This window comes from Copadichromis virginalis, linkage group LG3 (assembly GCF_057382275.1).
Source record: "Copadichromis virginalis isolate Kocher_CV1m ecotype Utaka linkage group LG3, C_Virginalis_male_GT1.1, whole genome shotgun sequence".
NCBI classification, from domain to species: Eukaryota; Metazoa; Chordata; class Actinopteri; order Cichliformes; family Cichlidae; genus Copadichromis; species Copadichromis virginalis.
The window spans coordinates 8,129,896-8,145,579 of NC_140620.1; the positions used below are offsets into that span (position 1 = coordinate 8,129,896).

Genomic DNA, 15,684 nt, shown 5'->3' on the forward strand with positions numbered 1-15,684 from the left:
GTCGACCTGTAGATGTCCTGGAGGGAGGGAAGCTCACCTCCAATTATCCGTTCAGCACACCGCACTACTCTTTGGTGAGCTTTGCAGTTGTAGGCGGTGCTGTTGTCATTCAGGTGGCGATGCATCCAGTGAGGATGCTCTCAGTTAGGGGTGGGTTTTTATAATCGATTCATCGATTAAAATCGATTCTGGCTTGGATAACGTAAAATCAATTCATTAAAATCCTGAATCGATTTTTTAATATAAATTTATTTTGTCCGAAATGCCAGAATCTCTGGTGACATCTCACAAAATTTCAACAACCACCAAACAGTAAATGAGAGCAGGTACAGGGATTCTGCACAAAGACTTAAACACACAGCGCGACCCGCGGATCAGAATCAGTTAGATGTCGCCTTTCTCACAGTCGGGGCTGAAAGCCGACAGCTCGCTGATTCTGATCTGTGGGCGGGTCGGCGCTTTGTGTTCACGCCCTTTATGCGCTGATTCTAAAGCTGTTAGTTTGATGTCTCTCCAAACAATATTGACCGAACCAGCAGCAAAAGAAGATCCAAATGCTTCACATAAACATCGTCATGATTCACTCTGACTTTTACTGTTTTGCTTCCACCACGATGTACAGCTCTCTCTCTCCCTCTCTCTCTCCCCCTCTCTCTCTCTCCCTCCCTCTCTCTCTCTCTCTCCCTCTCTCTCTCTGTACTTCAAGAACAGTTTCGCTTTCTTCATTATTCGCTTGCTTGTTACGCACAAGTCTACTGTTGCTTACAGCGCTGTCGGCCGCTGTTTTTTCCCTTTTACATTCTTCCGAAATGAAAACCTCATTTCTGCCGTTCAATACTGAACAAATTTAAACTTTTTAAAATTATTCAAAATGCAAAACGCTGTGTCTGTAATAAAACCGCTGTAACGTCAGAGGTAATGTTCATAATGTTGATTAATGGTTTTCTTTCGTTTTTGATGTACTGCAGAATATTTTTATAAAATCCCAGAACAGGAAAATCACCTTCATGTTTTTCTGTGTTTTATCTTCAGCTACTTTGACACAAAGGCCTCTGCTGTGACGCTCACACCTGTGATAAAGTGTGTCAGCTTCCTTTTTATTGATACAAAAATATGTAAATGTACTGATCTGAATTATATTTCTGACTGTCAAAATTTCCCAGATTTAAAACGAATTGAATCGAATTAAATTGAATTGTGGATCGAATCGATTCTAGAAATCAGTGACGATACCCAGCCCTACTCTCAGTGGCACAGCGGTAGAAGGTCCTGAGGATGTGGGGGCTTACGCCAAATCTTTTCAGTCTCCTGAGAAAGAAGGAGACGGTTTTGTTTTGGGGTGTGTGCTTCTCTGCACCTCCAGAAGTCCACTATCAACTCCTTTGTTGTTGCAAAGTTGAGGGTAAGATGGTTGTCTCGGCAACAGTGACCTCCTCCCTGTAAGCCATTTCATCACCTATCACTGTCCCTCAATGGCACAGTGATAGAAGGTCCTGAGGATGCGGGGGCTCATGCCGAATCTTTTCAGTCTCCTGAGAAAGAAGAGGCGCTGCTGCGCCTTCTTCACTGTTTTGTTTGTGTGTACTGACCACGTAAGATCCTCAGCCAGATGTACTCCAAGGAACCGGAAGCTGCTCACTCTCTCCACAGCAGCGCCGTTGATGGTGATGGGGGTGTGTACTTCTCTGCACCTCCGGAAGTCCACTATCAACTCCTTTGTCTTTGCGACGTTGAGGGTGAGATGGTTGTCTTGACACCAGTGGGTCAGGGCGCTGACCTCCTCCCTGTAAGCCGTCTCATCACCGTTGGTGATAAGACCCACCACTGTAGTGTCGTCCGCAAACTTCACAGTGATGTTGGAGCTGTTAGTGGCTGTGCAGTCGTAGGTGTAGAGTGAGTACAGGAGAGGGCTCAGTACACACCCCTGTGGAGCACCAGTGTTCAGTGTGATGGGGGATGAGGTGATGCTGCCCAGTCTGACCACTTGGCGTCTGTCAGACAGGAAGTGAAGGATTCAGGTGCAGAGAATGAGCAGGTGTCCATCCGAGATTATGTTTTCTAAAAGTGGAACCAAAGAGGAGTATACAGGGAAAACTAAGTGGCCCCAATATAAAGGTAATCCAAAAGATCGTCCTTTTCCAAAGGTGAGAGAGAACAGTCAGTCAGAGATACACACTGGATCAAACACAGATCTGCATGTAATTTGAATCAAACATTTGTGAGAAGGACGGCTGTGCACAATGACCTACCTGCCAGCTCTTCTCCTCCATTTAACTTGCTTCTTTAGTAGTGAGTGGAACAGATTCATGAATCCTGGTCCAGAGAAGACAGAACAGTCAGCCAGGAAGAAGCAAGCGAAAGATCAACATATGTAACATTGCTATTTCCAGTTTGACACCAAGTTCCAAATAATGAGTCACATGCTTACACTTAGATATTTAATATAAATAAAACAAACTTGATCAGTAAAGAAGACTGAAAGAAGGATGAATGATTCAGGTTCTGATGTGAGTTGAGGTTTTAGCAAATATTGGATTTAAACCTGCAGGATGTGCGCTGAGTTAAAGATTCATTATAAATGTTCCAGCTCCAGTCTTTACATTTCACACCAACTTTACAACAGAAGAGGAAGAGGACTTTACACAGTGGAAGAAGGTCCATCAGTCATGGATTTTTTCTTATTTCTGAAGCCTTGAAACTGCTCTGTAAAGCTTGCACCATGTTTTCCTGCAGAGGAAACAGACAACATTGATTCAGAGTCTCATTTAACTTGTCTTCAATCTCTGGTGCGAGTTATCAAGAATATTTGAAACATCGGAATCAGGACTGCAACCATTACTCAGTGATATCAAAGAAAACTATGGGAACCTTTCCTCATTTCAAGACAAAGCAGAACCATGAAATTACACTAATGGTTAACATTTAAATATTGTTTCAGAATGACTGTATTAAGTGAATCTATTTGGCATCTGACACTCAACAAAAATGGACACTTGATGTTTTCACAGCAGTTCCTCAACTAAAAGAGCAGTAGGTGGAGGAAGCTACATTCACTGACCTCTGACAGTAAGCATCACAATTTTCTGTCTAAGGATGTCTTCACCCTGGGAGACTGTGCACATGTAGAAACCACTGTGGGTGTTTTGGGGGTCTTTCAGGGTCAGACTGAGGTCTCCAGTCCTCAGTGGCTCTTCATTCATCTCTGTGCGACCTCTATAATCCTGTCCCTGTTCTTCTAGCAGGTTTTGGCCGTGCGGATAGGTGTGGACTGTGTCTCTGGAATCACCACGTCTCCACTCGATTGTGACATCATCGGGTAAATCAAGAGTGGTTTTAAAGGGCAGCAGCACAGACTTCTTCCCCTTTGTTACTTCAACTATTTCCACCTTGTAGCCTGATAAAATACAACATGAGCTGTAAATACAGACACAAGTTATACATTTACTGACCTCAGATGAGTTTACTGACCTCTGATAGTGAGTATCACTACTTTCTGTTTCAGGATGGCTCCATCATTTTTGTAGACGGTGCAGGTGTAGACTCCACTGTCAGTAAGTCGAGGGGAATTCAGGATCAGACTGAGGTCTCCGGTTCTCAGTAGCTCTTCATTCATCTCAGTGCGGCCTTGATAGTCCTGGTGTTGCTCTTCATGCTTGTTTTGGCTGTTCTCATAAACAAGGACCTTCACATCTTCAAGGTCTGAACGTCTCCACTCCACTCTGATGTCCTCAGGCAGGTCAGCTGTGGTTTTGAAGGGAAGCAGAACACGCTTCACCCCCGGTGTCACCTCCACTGTCTGAAGCTCGTAGACTGAAGAAAAGAGAGACAAGTTGTACAGACAGGCAGAAGTTATGTGCTGCAGTTAATTCATATCAGTTTGATTTATGTAGCGTCAGATCCCGACAAAAGTACATCCGAGTGCTTTACAATGAAAAGAACTCTAAAATACCAAAGAGAGAACCACACTGATCAGGTAATCTCATTCATTTTAAAAGAAGATACTTCCAATAGAAACAGGATCAAGGAGGTGTAGCCATCTTTTGGGTGGTGAGGGGGTAGAGGAAGAAGATCAGAGAGACCACACATAACAAACAGGACAAATAACAAACTGCAGCAGAGAGAAGACAAAGTTCAGGACATGAACTAGTGGCGTATGAACATACGGGGAGTGAAATATGGGCATGAAAAAAATTGGTTTAGTGCATCATCGGAAACCCCCAAAGCCTGTAGGAGGAGCCTGTATACAGGGAGTGCAGAATTATTAGGCAAATGAGTATTTTGTCCACATCATCCTCTTCATGCATGTTGTCTTACTCCAAGCTGTAGAGGCTCGAAAGCCTACTACCAATTAAGCATATTAGGTGATGTGCATCTCTGTAATGAGAAGGGGTGTGGTCTAATGACATCAACACCCTATATCAGGTGTGCATAATTATTAGGCAACGTCCTTTCCTTTGGCAAAATGGGTCAAAAGAAGGACTTGACAGGCTCAGAAAAGTCAAAAATAGTGAGATATCTTGCAGAGGGATGCAGCAGTCTCAAAATTGCAAAGCTTCTGAAGCGTGATCATCGAACAATCAAGCGTTTCATTCAAAATAGTCAACAGGGTCGCAAGAAGCGTGTGGAAAAACCAAGGTGCAAAATAACTGCCCATGAACTGAGAAAAGTCAAGCGTGCAGCTGCCAAGATGCCACTTGCCACCAGTTTGGCCATATTTCAGAGCTGCAACATCACTGGAGTGCCCAAAAGCACAAGGTGTGCAATACTCAGAGACATGGCCAAGGTAAGAAAGGCTGAAAGACGACCACCACTGAACAAGACACACAAGCTGAAACGTCAAGACTGGGCCAAGAAATATCTCAAGACTGGTTTTTCTAAGGTTTTATGGACTGATGACATGAGAGTGAGTCTTGATGGGCCAGATGGATGGGCCCGTGGCTGGATTGGTAAAGGGCAGAGAGCTCCAGTCCCACTCAGACGCCAGCAAGGTGGAGGTGGAGTACTGGTTTGGGCTGGTATCATCAAAGATGAGCTTGTGGGGCCTTTTCGGGTTGAGGATGGAGTCAAGCTCAACTCCCAGTCCTACTGCCAGTTTCTGGAAGACACCTTCTTCAAGCAGTGGTACAGGAAGAAGTCTGCATCCTTCAAGAAAAACATGATTTCCATGCAGGACAATGCTCCATCACATGCGTCCAAGTACTCCACAGCGTGGCTGCAAGAAAGGGTATAAAAGAAGAAAAACTAATGACATGGCCACCTTGTTCACCTGATCTGAACCCCATTGAGAACCTGTGGTCCATCATCAAATGTGAGATTTACAAGGAGGGAAAACAGTACACCTCTCTGAACAGTGTCTGGGAGGCTGTGGTTGCTGCTGCACGCAATGTTGATGGTGAACAGATCAAAACACTGACAGAATCCATGGATGGCAGGCTTTTGAGTGTCCTTGCAAAGAAAGGTGGCTATATTGGTCGCTGATTTGTTTTTGTTTTTGAATGTCAGAAATGTATATTTGTGAATGTGGAGATGTTATATTGGTTTCACTGGTAAAAATAAATAATTGAAATGGGTATATATTTGTTTTTTGTTAAGTTGCCTAATAATTCTGCACAGTAATAGTCACCTGCACACACAGATATCCCCCTAAAATAGCTAAAACTAAAAACAAACTAAAAACTACTTCCAAAAACATTCAGCTTTGATATTAATGAGTTTTTTGTGTTCATTGAGAACATGGTTGTTGTTCAATAATAAAATTATTCCTCAAAAATACAACTTGCCTAATAATTCTGCACTCCCTGTATGAGGGATATAAGCAGTTCCACGTACAATATTTATTTAATGTGAATGTTCACACAGGCACATTTGTTGGCCCTTTATGTGTATACATATACAAAGAAAAGTACTCCATCTTTTGCTTTACTTTCAATGTACTTGCCAGAATAGACAAACAGACAATATGACAGATGCTGGGTCTGCGCTTCCACAGGCCCCGCTGGTTAGAAACTTATTCTTGTTAACGGCAAACAAGACGAACATCTTTTACTTGCTACCAAGGGAGGCCCGCTTGTAAAACCCCCCTATGGTTACAAAAGACAAGGCACTATGTGTGTATGTGTGTGCACTTGTAAGCATGTGTATGCATGTGATTGATGATCAAGCTGAAGCCGAATGTCTTGGACGCTGTATGCATTGGAGACCTGGCGCACCTAAATATATAGTAAGGTTTCTCTGGGAATGCCTGGCAGAAGTCCTGGTCTCTAAGATCTTCAACTCCCATCACCTACAGCATTCTGTCTGAGACATCAGGCAGAAGAAAGAGTCCTATTGGGCTCTGTTTCCCTGTGGGACTTAGGAGGCAGGTGATGAGTACCAACAGGTTAAGCAGAACGTGGCTTGGGTGGTAGCTGAAGGAAAAACTAGGATGTGGGAGGAGTTCAGAGAAGCCATGGAAAAAAAAAACTGTCTTGTTGGGATTCTGTCATGGGCCTTGTGTGCAGTTGGAGTCAGCAGGACTCCACTCCAAGAAGCAGAGTCTGGTTGGCTTTAAGATGGTTAACCTCCTAGGACCTGGCATCCACATATGTGGACATCACATTTTGGGTTATTTAGACCAAAATACTAAATCTTGCTCTACATACAGTGGGGCAAAAAAGTATTTAGTCAGCCACCGATTGTGCAAGTTCCCCCACTTAAAATGATGACAGAGGTCAGTAATTTGCACCAGAGGTACACTTCAACTGTGAGAGACAGAATGTGAAAAAAAAATCCATGAATCCACATGGTAGGATTTGTAAAGAATTTATTCGTAAATCAGGGTGGAAAATAAGTATTTGGTCACCTCAAACATGGAAAATCTCTGTCTCTCACAGTTGAAGTGTACCTCTAGTGCAAATTACTGACCTCTGTCATCATTTTAGGTGGGGGAACTTGCACAATCGGTGGCTGACTAAATACTTTTTTGCCCCACTGTACCCCTGATATCCACTTACGAGGACCTGAGGGTGCGTTCCAGCTATAGGAGGATCACACTCCTCACCCTCCCTGGGAAAGTCTGTGCCAGGGTGCTGGAAGGGAGAGTCCATCCGTTAGTCGTACTTTGGATAGAGGAAGAACAATGTGGTTTTCTTCTAGGTCACTGAAACTGGACCAGCTCTTCACTCTCTCAATGATACTCTAGCTGCAGGTGAGTTTGCCCTAGCAGATGATTAGAAAAATTCAAATAAATAGTAAAATACCTTTAACAGCAGGATTTAAATGAGTGCTTACAGAGAAACTCAAAGAAATTTCAGCCCTTGCTTTTCAAACCCATTGATTAAAATAAACCACACATTTTTTTTACTCATTACTGAAACTGAAAGATCAAAGTTTTTGGCTTCGATCCTGAACCCACACACACAGAAACCTCACACGGGCTGAGCACACACAATGAAATGTTTCTCCCACTGAAAATGTGACATCCAGATGAACAGAAACAACTTTTTGGGATTTACTATAAACAGTGTTGGGAAGGTTACTTTTAAAATGTATTCCATTACAGATTACAGAATACATGCCCCGAAATGTATTCTGTAACATATTCCGTTACGTTACTCAATGACAGTAACGTATTCTGAATACTTTGGATTACTTAATATATTATCATGTTGTTTACAACTACGTGAATGTACTATTGCTGTGTGATTTATTACTATTACTGAAGGTCCGCGGCTCCGAACTGTAGTAAAGGGACCTCTGACTAATACGGCGGGGTCCGTGTTGGCTCGTAGCTGAAAACTAGCTTTACTTTGTTGTGTGGGTCAACTTTTCTTGCGAGAGACAGAGAGAGGCGTTGAAAGGCTGCTCCAACAGAACTTATTGTTTCGGAGGAAAACACGAACACGGTGTACAGTCGAGTCTTAATAGCTTACTTACAACTGGGCTCGTCAGGCTCTCTTCTTGGCTGAAGTGGTTATTATTATATTTACATGCTTCCAGCTCCCGTTTCTGCTCTGTGACAGCTCGTACCTTTCCTTTTTCTCCCTCCTCGCTCAAAGACACATAACGTGTATGGCAGTCCATTTTCCCTGCAGCACGGACTACACTGCCCATCAGGCTACATGCTTTAGAGCTATACCTGTATCATTCTGCCTGTTAGCTTAGCACAACAACAACAAAAAGTCTTCTCTCACCCAGGAAACATGCAGAGAGAGAGCATCACCTGTAACCATGGCAACCATAACGCTGCCCCCTGGAACAACAGAACGTAGCTGTCAAACAAAACCCAAACAGTCCTGACCCGCCACAATATGAAACAGGAAAGTACCGCAGTGTAATCCATTTATTTCAACAAAGTAACTGTATTCTGAATACCACCTTTTTAAACGGTAACTGTAACGGAATACAGTTACTCATATTTTGTATTTTAAATACGTAACATGTATTCCGTTACTCCCCAACACTGACTATAAACATGTTAACTCTAATCGAGGCAGAACAACTATTAAATATCTAACACACAAAGTAATGAAGTGCCACTGCTAACTGCTTATTTACCTATATGTTAAGTTTAAGATGGTTATGCTTGGTCAGATGTACTACCTGTCAAAAGTTGTAGAACACCACAGTTTTTTATTGAAAATTATGTCGTAAAATTGCACTTTGAAATGAAAGTATTGTACAAACTAGAAAGTGAAGATTTCTCTGGCAGTTCACATCTTACCTTGGTACCATTTCAAGCTATTCATTGGAATTGAACAACTTGTATTCCAATAAATACCTGGAAAAAGTGGGGTGTTCTAAAACTTTTGGCCAGTAGTGCAGATTTCCTTTTTTCATGTTTTTCATACAGTCAATGGAGACCAGAGTGTTGACAACAGGAAATGACAACATACGACAGCCTCTGTGATGTGCTTACTGACCTCTGACACTGAGCACCACCACCTTCTGTTTCAGGACTTTTCCATGCGTGCAGACAGTACAGGTGTAGACTCCACTGTCAGTTAGTCGGAGGTCTTTCAGGGTCAGACTGAGGTCTCCGATTCTCAGCGCCTCTTTGTTCATCTCTGTGCGACCTCTGTAAATCTCGTCCTGTTCACCTGAAAGGTGCTGGCTGCTCTGAAACATGTGAACTTTTTTGTGTTTGGAGTCTGAGCGTCTCCACTCCACTGTGGCGTCCTGAGAAAGGTCATTTTTGGTTTTAAAGGGCAGCAGGACAGACTTGTTCCATTCTGTCACCTCCACCGTCTCCATCTGGCTCTCTGAGAGGAGAACACAGCAGAACATGAGACAGACAGACATCAGTGAGGTTGATCCTCCATCATGTCCTCTGCTGTGTAACCAGCAGCTCCTGTTTTCAGCGTTTCTCTGACTTTGAGCTCGACTGCTTGTGTGTTGATGTGTAAGGCTGCACAAAGCGCTGCTTTGCTCTGCTATCTGCTGCTTTCTTTAGTCTTCTGGATTTATTCTGTCACACCTGCAGAAACTTACAGCATCTACCCTTCAGCATGATGCTGGGGAATTTGTGTTTTTAACAAAGCAGTGAGTCAGCAGGAATCACAGCCTCTGCTACACAGCATGGATCAAACTTTTGTTTGGACTCTGGTCCTGTGTGTGTCACATGTGGTGTGATGGACCCTTATTTTTGTGTTGTTATATTGACAGTGGTAAATTTATTGACAAAAATTCTTGTCATGGATATGTTGCCATGGAGATCTGACATAGTAGAGCCAGATGTTAAGTTCTGTAGAAGAAAGAAGCAGTGTGGAAATTAATGAGTTAATGAGCTGAAACAGGGAATTAAGTGGCAGATGTTATCCCATGTTTTTTTTTTCATTCAGAGGTCTGTGCAGGCCTTAATCGGATTCACACAGCTCCCTCAGTTCGCAAGTTTAATCAAAATGTCTGCATTTATTCATTCAAATAAAAGTGTGTCAGCAGTAGTTTGATTTTGTTCAAATTTGTGGAGGATCCAGAAGACAATCAAAGCTGTTCCACTCACCTCTGACAGTGAGAGACACCACTTTCTGAAGTAGGAGGCTTCCATCCTTGCTGCTGACGGTGCAGGTGTAGACTCCGGTGTCAGTAACGCGGGGCTCCTTTAGTTTCAGACTGAGGTCTTTATCTCTCAGTGGCTCTTCCTTCATCTCTGTGCGGCCTTGGTACACCTCGTCCTGTTTGTCCGGCTGATTTTTTCCACTGTCATACACGTGAACCTGCATGTGTTTGGGGTCAGTAAGTCTCCACTCCACTGTGGCGTCCTGGGGAAGATCCTCTGTGGTTTTAAAGGGCAGCGTGACAGACTTTTTCTCTCCCTCTAAAATCTCCACCAACAATACCTGACTGTCTGTGAGGAGACAGAGCAGAACATGAGGTGTGCACACAACACCAACAACAAACACATCATTCTACCAGGACCTCAAAGAGAACGTGTTCAATTGTTTCAGTGCCCAAGTCATGAAGGACAGAAAAATAAGAACAACTGTATCCACTGGAGATCTTTAGGGCCACAAATCTCAAGTGTTGCAAATTAGCATCAAGCCACAACTGCACAAAGCTCAGATCAAATGAGTGCCCACAAAGGAAGAATAAGAGGAAAATCATTCACTCATTACTTCCTGTCCAGTTCTGGTTTACAACAACAAACCAAACAGCAGCACACGCAGACACAAGGTCATCCTACCTGCTGGGCATTTCATCCTTTTATATCTATAACACATGACGATCCCACTGCTGACAGCCAGGAGAGCCAAGATAGCCAGGATGCCAGAGAGGACCCAGGGCCAGGTCGGAGGACGCTCTGTGGTGAACAGAAGAAACCTGAACATGAAACATTCACAGCAGATTTCCTCACTCGTTCACTACTCTGTGTCCTGATCAATGAGCTCATTCACAAAATAAAATCATTTTAGACGCAATTTTTATTTAATGTAACGAAAGTGGACCGTACAATCTACAGCTCAGCTAGCAAGATGTCAGCAACCTATAAGTGAAAAGATGATAGGTTCTTACTAAGCAGACATTTTATTAGTTACAGCATGCACTGAGCTGCTGCCATGTGATTGGTTGATTAGATATTTTTGTTAAAGAACAGCTGAACAGGTGTGCCTAATAAAGTGGCACTGAGTGTATATGTGTTGAAGTCAGATTGCTCCCCCTGCTGGAGTCACTCGGACATCTGTTTTTCTTTCACACCATTACAGAGCCACTGTCACAGAGCCTTACTGGACACTTTATTAGGTACACTTTGCTGGTATCCTGTTCCTTTGCTTGTTAATGGCTCAGATGTGACATCATCACTCACACGCTGCACATTTATCATGTGACTCTTCTGTTCCAGCACATACCAAGGACGCTCTGTTGGACTGAGATGTGTTACTGTGGAGGCCGTCAGAGTGCAGTAAACTCATTGTCATGTCTGAGATGATCTCAGCTTTGTTACCCTGCAGGAAGCATACACTGAGGTCATTATGGGATGGACACGGTCAGAAATAGTACTCATGGCTGTGGGGTTTAAACAATACTCAATTGGTATTTAAGTGGCCAAAAGTGTCTCAGGAAAATCTCCCCTACACCATCACACCACCAGCTGTCTAAGCCTTTAAGTTAGCATGGATCCATGCTTTCATGATGTTTTCACCAAACTCTGACTCTACCTCTGAATGTTGCAGCAGAAGCCAGGAAACAGATGCTACCCCGCTGTTGTCCAGTGAGTCTGTGCTCTGGTCTTAGCAGACAGATGTGGCTGTAACTCAGGCGGTAGAGCAGGTCATCTACTGATCAGAAGGTTGGTGGTTCGATTCCTGGCTTCCCCTAGTCTGCATGCCAAATATCCTTGGGCAAGATATTAACCCCAAATTGCTCTCCGATGCATCCATCAGAGTATGAATGTGTGTGAATGTTACTTAGAAAGCACGAATGGGTGTGAGTGGGTGAATGCACAAGTTGTGTAAAGTGCTTTGAGTGCTCAGAACAGTACAAAAGCGCTATATAAGAACCAGTCCATTTACCATTTACCAAGGTGTGGCCTTAGCCTGCAGCTGTGTTTCAGACCTTCTCTGTAAACTCACAGATGATTGGAGGGAAAATCCCTGCAAATCACCAGTTTGTGAAGTATTCAAACCAGCACTCATTTCCACATTTAGAGTCACTAAAATCATTGTTCCTTCTCCATCATTGTCCTTCCATACAATATAAAGCGCCTTGGGGCGACTGTTCTTGTGATTTGGTGCTATATAAATAAAACTGAATTTAACTGAATTGAATTGAATCCATTCTGTTGGTTAGTTTGAACTTCCGAAGGTTGTTTTCAGCATGTCTACATGCCTAGGTGCAGTAAGTTGGTGTCATGTGACTGGCTGATTAGATATTTAAATCAATGAACAGCTTACTGGTGTACCTAATGAAGTGTCCCATGAGTGTACTTAATGGCCATGGAACCTGTATAATTCCACGAACCTTTAGTCAGTGTTTTGGAATGTGTGTTATCAGTAGGGCTGCCACGATTAGTCGACTAGTCACGATTACGTCGACTATCAAAATTGTCGACGACTGATTTAATAGTCGACGCGTCGTTTGAAGCTTTGTAAGATCACAAAAGACGCAGGAATAAGTAGCAGGATTTAAGAGTGTAATAACGGACTGAAACAGAAGATGGCAGCACTGCATGTACAAGGATGCCAGCTGCCGTTAAACCCCGAAGAAGAAGAAGCTGTGTCCCAGAATTCATAGCGGCGGCAGCTAGTTAGTTTTAATATTACTCTTATTATTCTTTCTGGGTCACAAAATAAACGTTTAACATATTTTCAGGGAGAATGTAGCTGTGTAAACCTCAAATATCTGCTCAGTTTATCAAGACACCGCATATTTTCAAAAGTGCTCCGACGTTTTCGGAGACGTCTGTTACCCACTAGCTCGATAGCTAGCCGGGAGCAAGGCTCGCTAGAGCCGTGAGAACACCGGACTCCCGGCAAATCGTTTTCAAACCCACCGCCGTCTTTCGCGACTCAGGTTAAACACGATATATAAGTCACTTAGATAACTTAAAATGTTATTGTTTGGCTTTTTTCAGTGATTTATTTGTTCCTGAGTAAATCGGTTTGGCTGAGATTAAAGTTATAGTTTTTGCACAGCTGAATAAACGTCAAGCAGACAGCTGATCATCAGAAGTGTGAGATGCTCGAGAATTTACTCCGGTGTCCTGTTATATTTTAGATAGCAAGGAGCAGACAGCTGAGTTTATTAAACTCCACCGAAACAATCTGCAAATTTCATTTAAATTTAATAAACTATCATCTTGTCTTTATTTGTAGTTGCACCTTAAACACTTACAGCTGTAAGCTAATGATAGTTATGTAAGAGCAGATGCTGCTGGTGCAATAAGCTGTATGTTTTACGTCCAATGGATGATGATCTGATTAGTCGACTAATCGCAAAAATAATCGGTGACTAGTCGACTATCAAAATAATCATTTTTGGCAGCCCTAGTTATCAGCCAGTGGTGATGTGTGAGCTCAGAGTTACAACATCTCATACTCCAGTCACACATTACTGTACACACATCATAACGACAGTACAGACGATTTCACACACTGACCTTTGACCTTCAGTTGCACATGGGTCTTGCTCTGATCTTGTCCATATTTGCGGACGATGCAGATGTAGGTCCCACCATCAGAGACTGTAGGGTTCCTCAGGGTGAGGCTGAGGTCTCCAGTCTGCAGGGCGTCGGCTTTCATCGATGTTCGGTTGGTGTAACGATGGTTCTGATCATTCAGAATATCATCTCCGCTCTGCACACGCATGTGGACTGTTGGGATCTTGAACTCATCACGGTCCCAGACCACTGCTGTGGAGCTACTGGAAACATTAACAGGTACCTGACAGGGCAGCAGGACAGACTCCTCCCCTTCATACACCTCATACACTTCCACCCCTGAGGCATGCTGGGAAACTGATAAGAGAAACAGAGTGTCGTCATTCAGTCTGTCCACAGGGTGGGTCACATGTCGGGATGAGTTCTAACAACAGGTTTTAAATTAGTACCAGTAATGACCACAGTGTGTAACACTAGAAACCTTTGAAAACATACTGAAACCCATCAGGAGCCTCCATCATCGCTCAAAGGTATGGTCAAGAGCCAAAGAAACATCTGCTCCATGCAGACAAGTTTTTCTTGGAAGGCCTTCGTGTTTGAGCAAAGGATGCTAAACCGCAGACTTCATCTATTCCAGCAACACAGCTTCATAAGAGAAGAGTCCGGCTGCTGAACCGCCCCGCCTGCAGTCCGGACCTTTCATCAGCTGACAACATCTGGAGCATCATGAGCTCAACAACAGGACGAAGCAGAGCCAGGACAGCTGAGCAGCTAGAACCCTCCATCAGACCAGAACCGCTGCTATCCTCAGCTCACAGACTGATGTTAAAGAAGAAACATGGACCTGTGCTACTTTAGAGAAATTTTCCATTTTTAAACTCCAGCGCTTCTCTGAATTCCAGATGTTTCATTTTCAGGTTTCTGTACTTGAGCATTTCTCGGGGAGCTCATATTTTTACCCTCTATGTTTTCAAAACTCCACTTTTTACATTTGAAACAAGCTCATTATCTCACGTCACTGCACACCTTCCCTGATTAACCTGACCTCAGACTCGATGTGAAGTTCTCACACATGACACGAGTCATGTTTATTTCCTTAAAAGCAGCTCATTCAGCATAAGCGCTTCTCTGTCTGCTGTTAGACAAATCCTCACACACACATTTTCTGCTAATTGGCAAAAAAATTATTGCCTGTATTCAAATTGCTGTAAATGACTTGTTGGTCTAATCTAATCTAATCTGTCATAAATGATATGGAGTCATTTTAAGCCTGAATGTTCCTGCCTCAGGGTAAATATCCTTTTCAGTCCAGCTAAAAACACACACGGAAACTTCTTCCTGGCACACCAGCATCATCCCCTACTTTGACAGTAAAATCAGTGAAATGCAAACGTTTGATCACTGCAGATTGTGTGGGAGCATTCCTGGTCAGAGCTCAGGGATTATGGTATATTAATGACGTAAAGCTGAGAAGAAGCAGAAGCAACACAAATGTCAACCATTTGTGTTGCTTCTGTTTGAAAGACATTAATAAAAGTTCCTACAGGTCACCCGAGATCAGCCAACCACTTCCTTTACTGTGAAAAGGTTGTGAAACATCCTAATCATGCTCTTAAAAGTAAAAAAAAAAACTGGGTTAACATATAAGAGTTAAAATAAACTCTGCATTCAGTCGGAGACAAAGCTTCATTTGTAAAATACAAAACTACTTGTAAAACCTGGAGAGTAACAGACTAAGCTGTGACTGAGTGTGACTCATCCAGCATTCTGTTATTCACTGAGTTGAAGCAGGGAACGGTAAATACTGAAAACATCCCCCTGTGGCTGACGGCAGCCCAACTATAGACGGGTTCAAAGTTCTTACCGTGCACGAGCAGCAGGAAGGACACGAGGTTCTTCATCCTCCTGTGACAGAGACGAAAACCAACTCTGCTCCACCCGACACCCAAAAACTCACACGGCTCTAACTTTCCAGCTGTAACAAGAAAGTTTTACTTTCGGTTTCAACCTTCAAAGTAAAAGCTCATAGAGACGTATTCAGAGACTTCCTTATTCCATCCGAGGGAAAAGTGCTGCAGTCAGTGACAGCAGGAGCTCAGTAAAAGCTCTAT

General features: G+C 43.2%; 1 protein-coding gene across 1 annotated transcript; it reads right to left on the reverse strand.

Moving 5' to 3' along the window:
- Positions 1-2,257: 2,257 nt before the first annotated feature.
- On the reverse strand, positions 2,258-15,474 carry LOC146712565 (uncharacterized). The gene is made up of 9 exons (XM_085436662.1): positions 15,438-15,474; positions 13,574-13,930; positions 10,661-10,777; positions 9,980-10,324; positions 8,901-9,239; positions 3,469-3,810; positions 3,059-3,394; positions 2,643-2,727; positions 2,258-2,313 (listed from the first exon to the last, which is right to left on the reverse strand). Exons 1-9 carry the CDS (start codon positions 15,472-15,474, stop codon positions 2,271-2,273), a joined length of 2,001 nt encoding a protein of 666 aa, XP_085292788.1. The 3' UTR covers positions 2,258-2,270.
- Between the last annotated feature and the right edge of the window lie 210 nt (positions 15,475-15,684).

What these genes read in the sequence shown, in the direction of transcription:
- LOC146712565 (XM_085436662.1), bottom strand. Translation starts at nt 15,474, where the DNA reads ATGAAGAACCTCGTGTCCTTCCTGCTGCTCGTGCACG. An exon ending in CTTCCTGCTGCTCGTGCACG is followed by an intron (nt 13,931 to 15,437) that starts GTAAGAACTTTG and finishes TTCTCTTATCAG; the next exon opens with TTTCCCAGCATGCCTCAGGG. An exon ending in GGTGGTGCTCAGTGTCAGAG is followed by an intron (nt 3,811 to 8,900) that starts GTCAGTAAGCAC and finishes TCTTTTCTTCAG; the next exon opens with TCTACGAGCTTCAGACAGTG.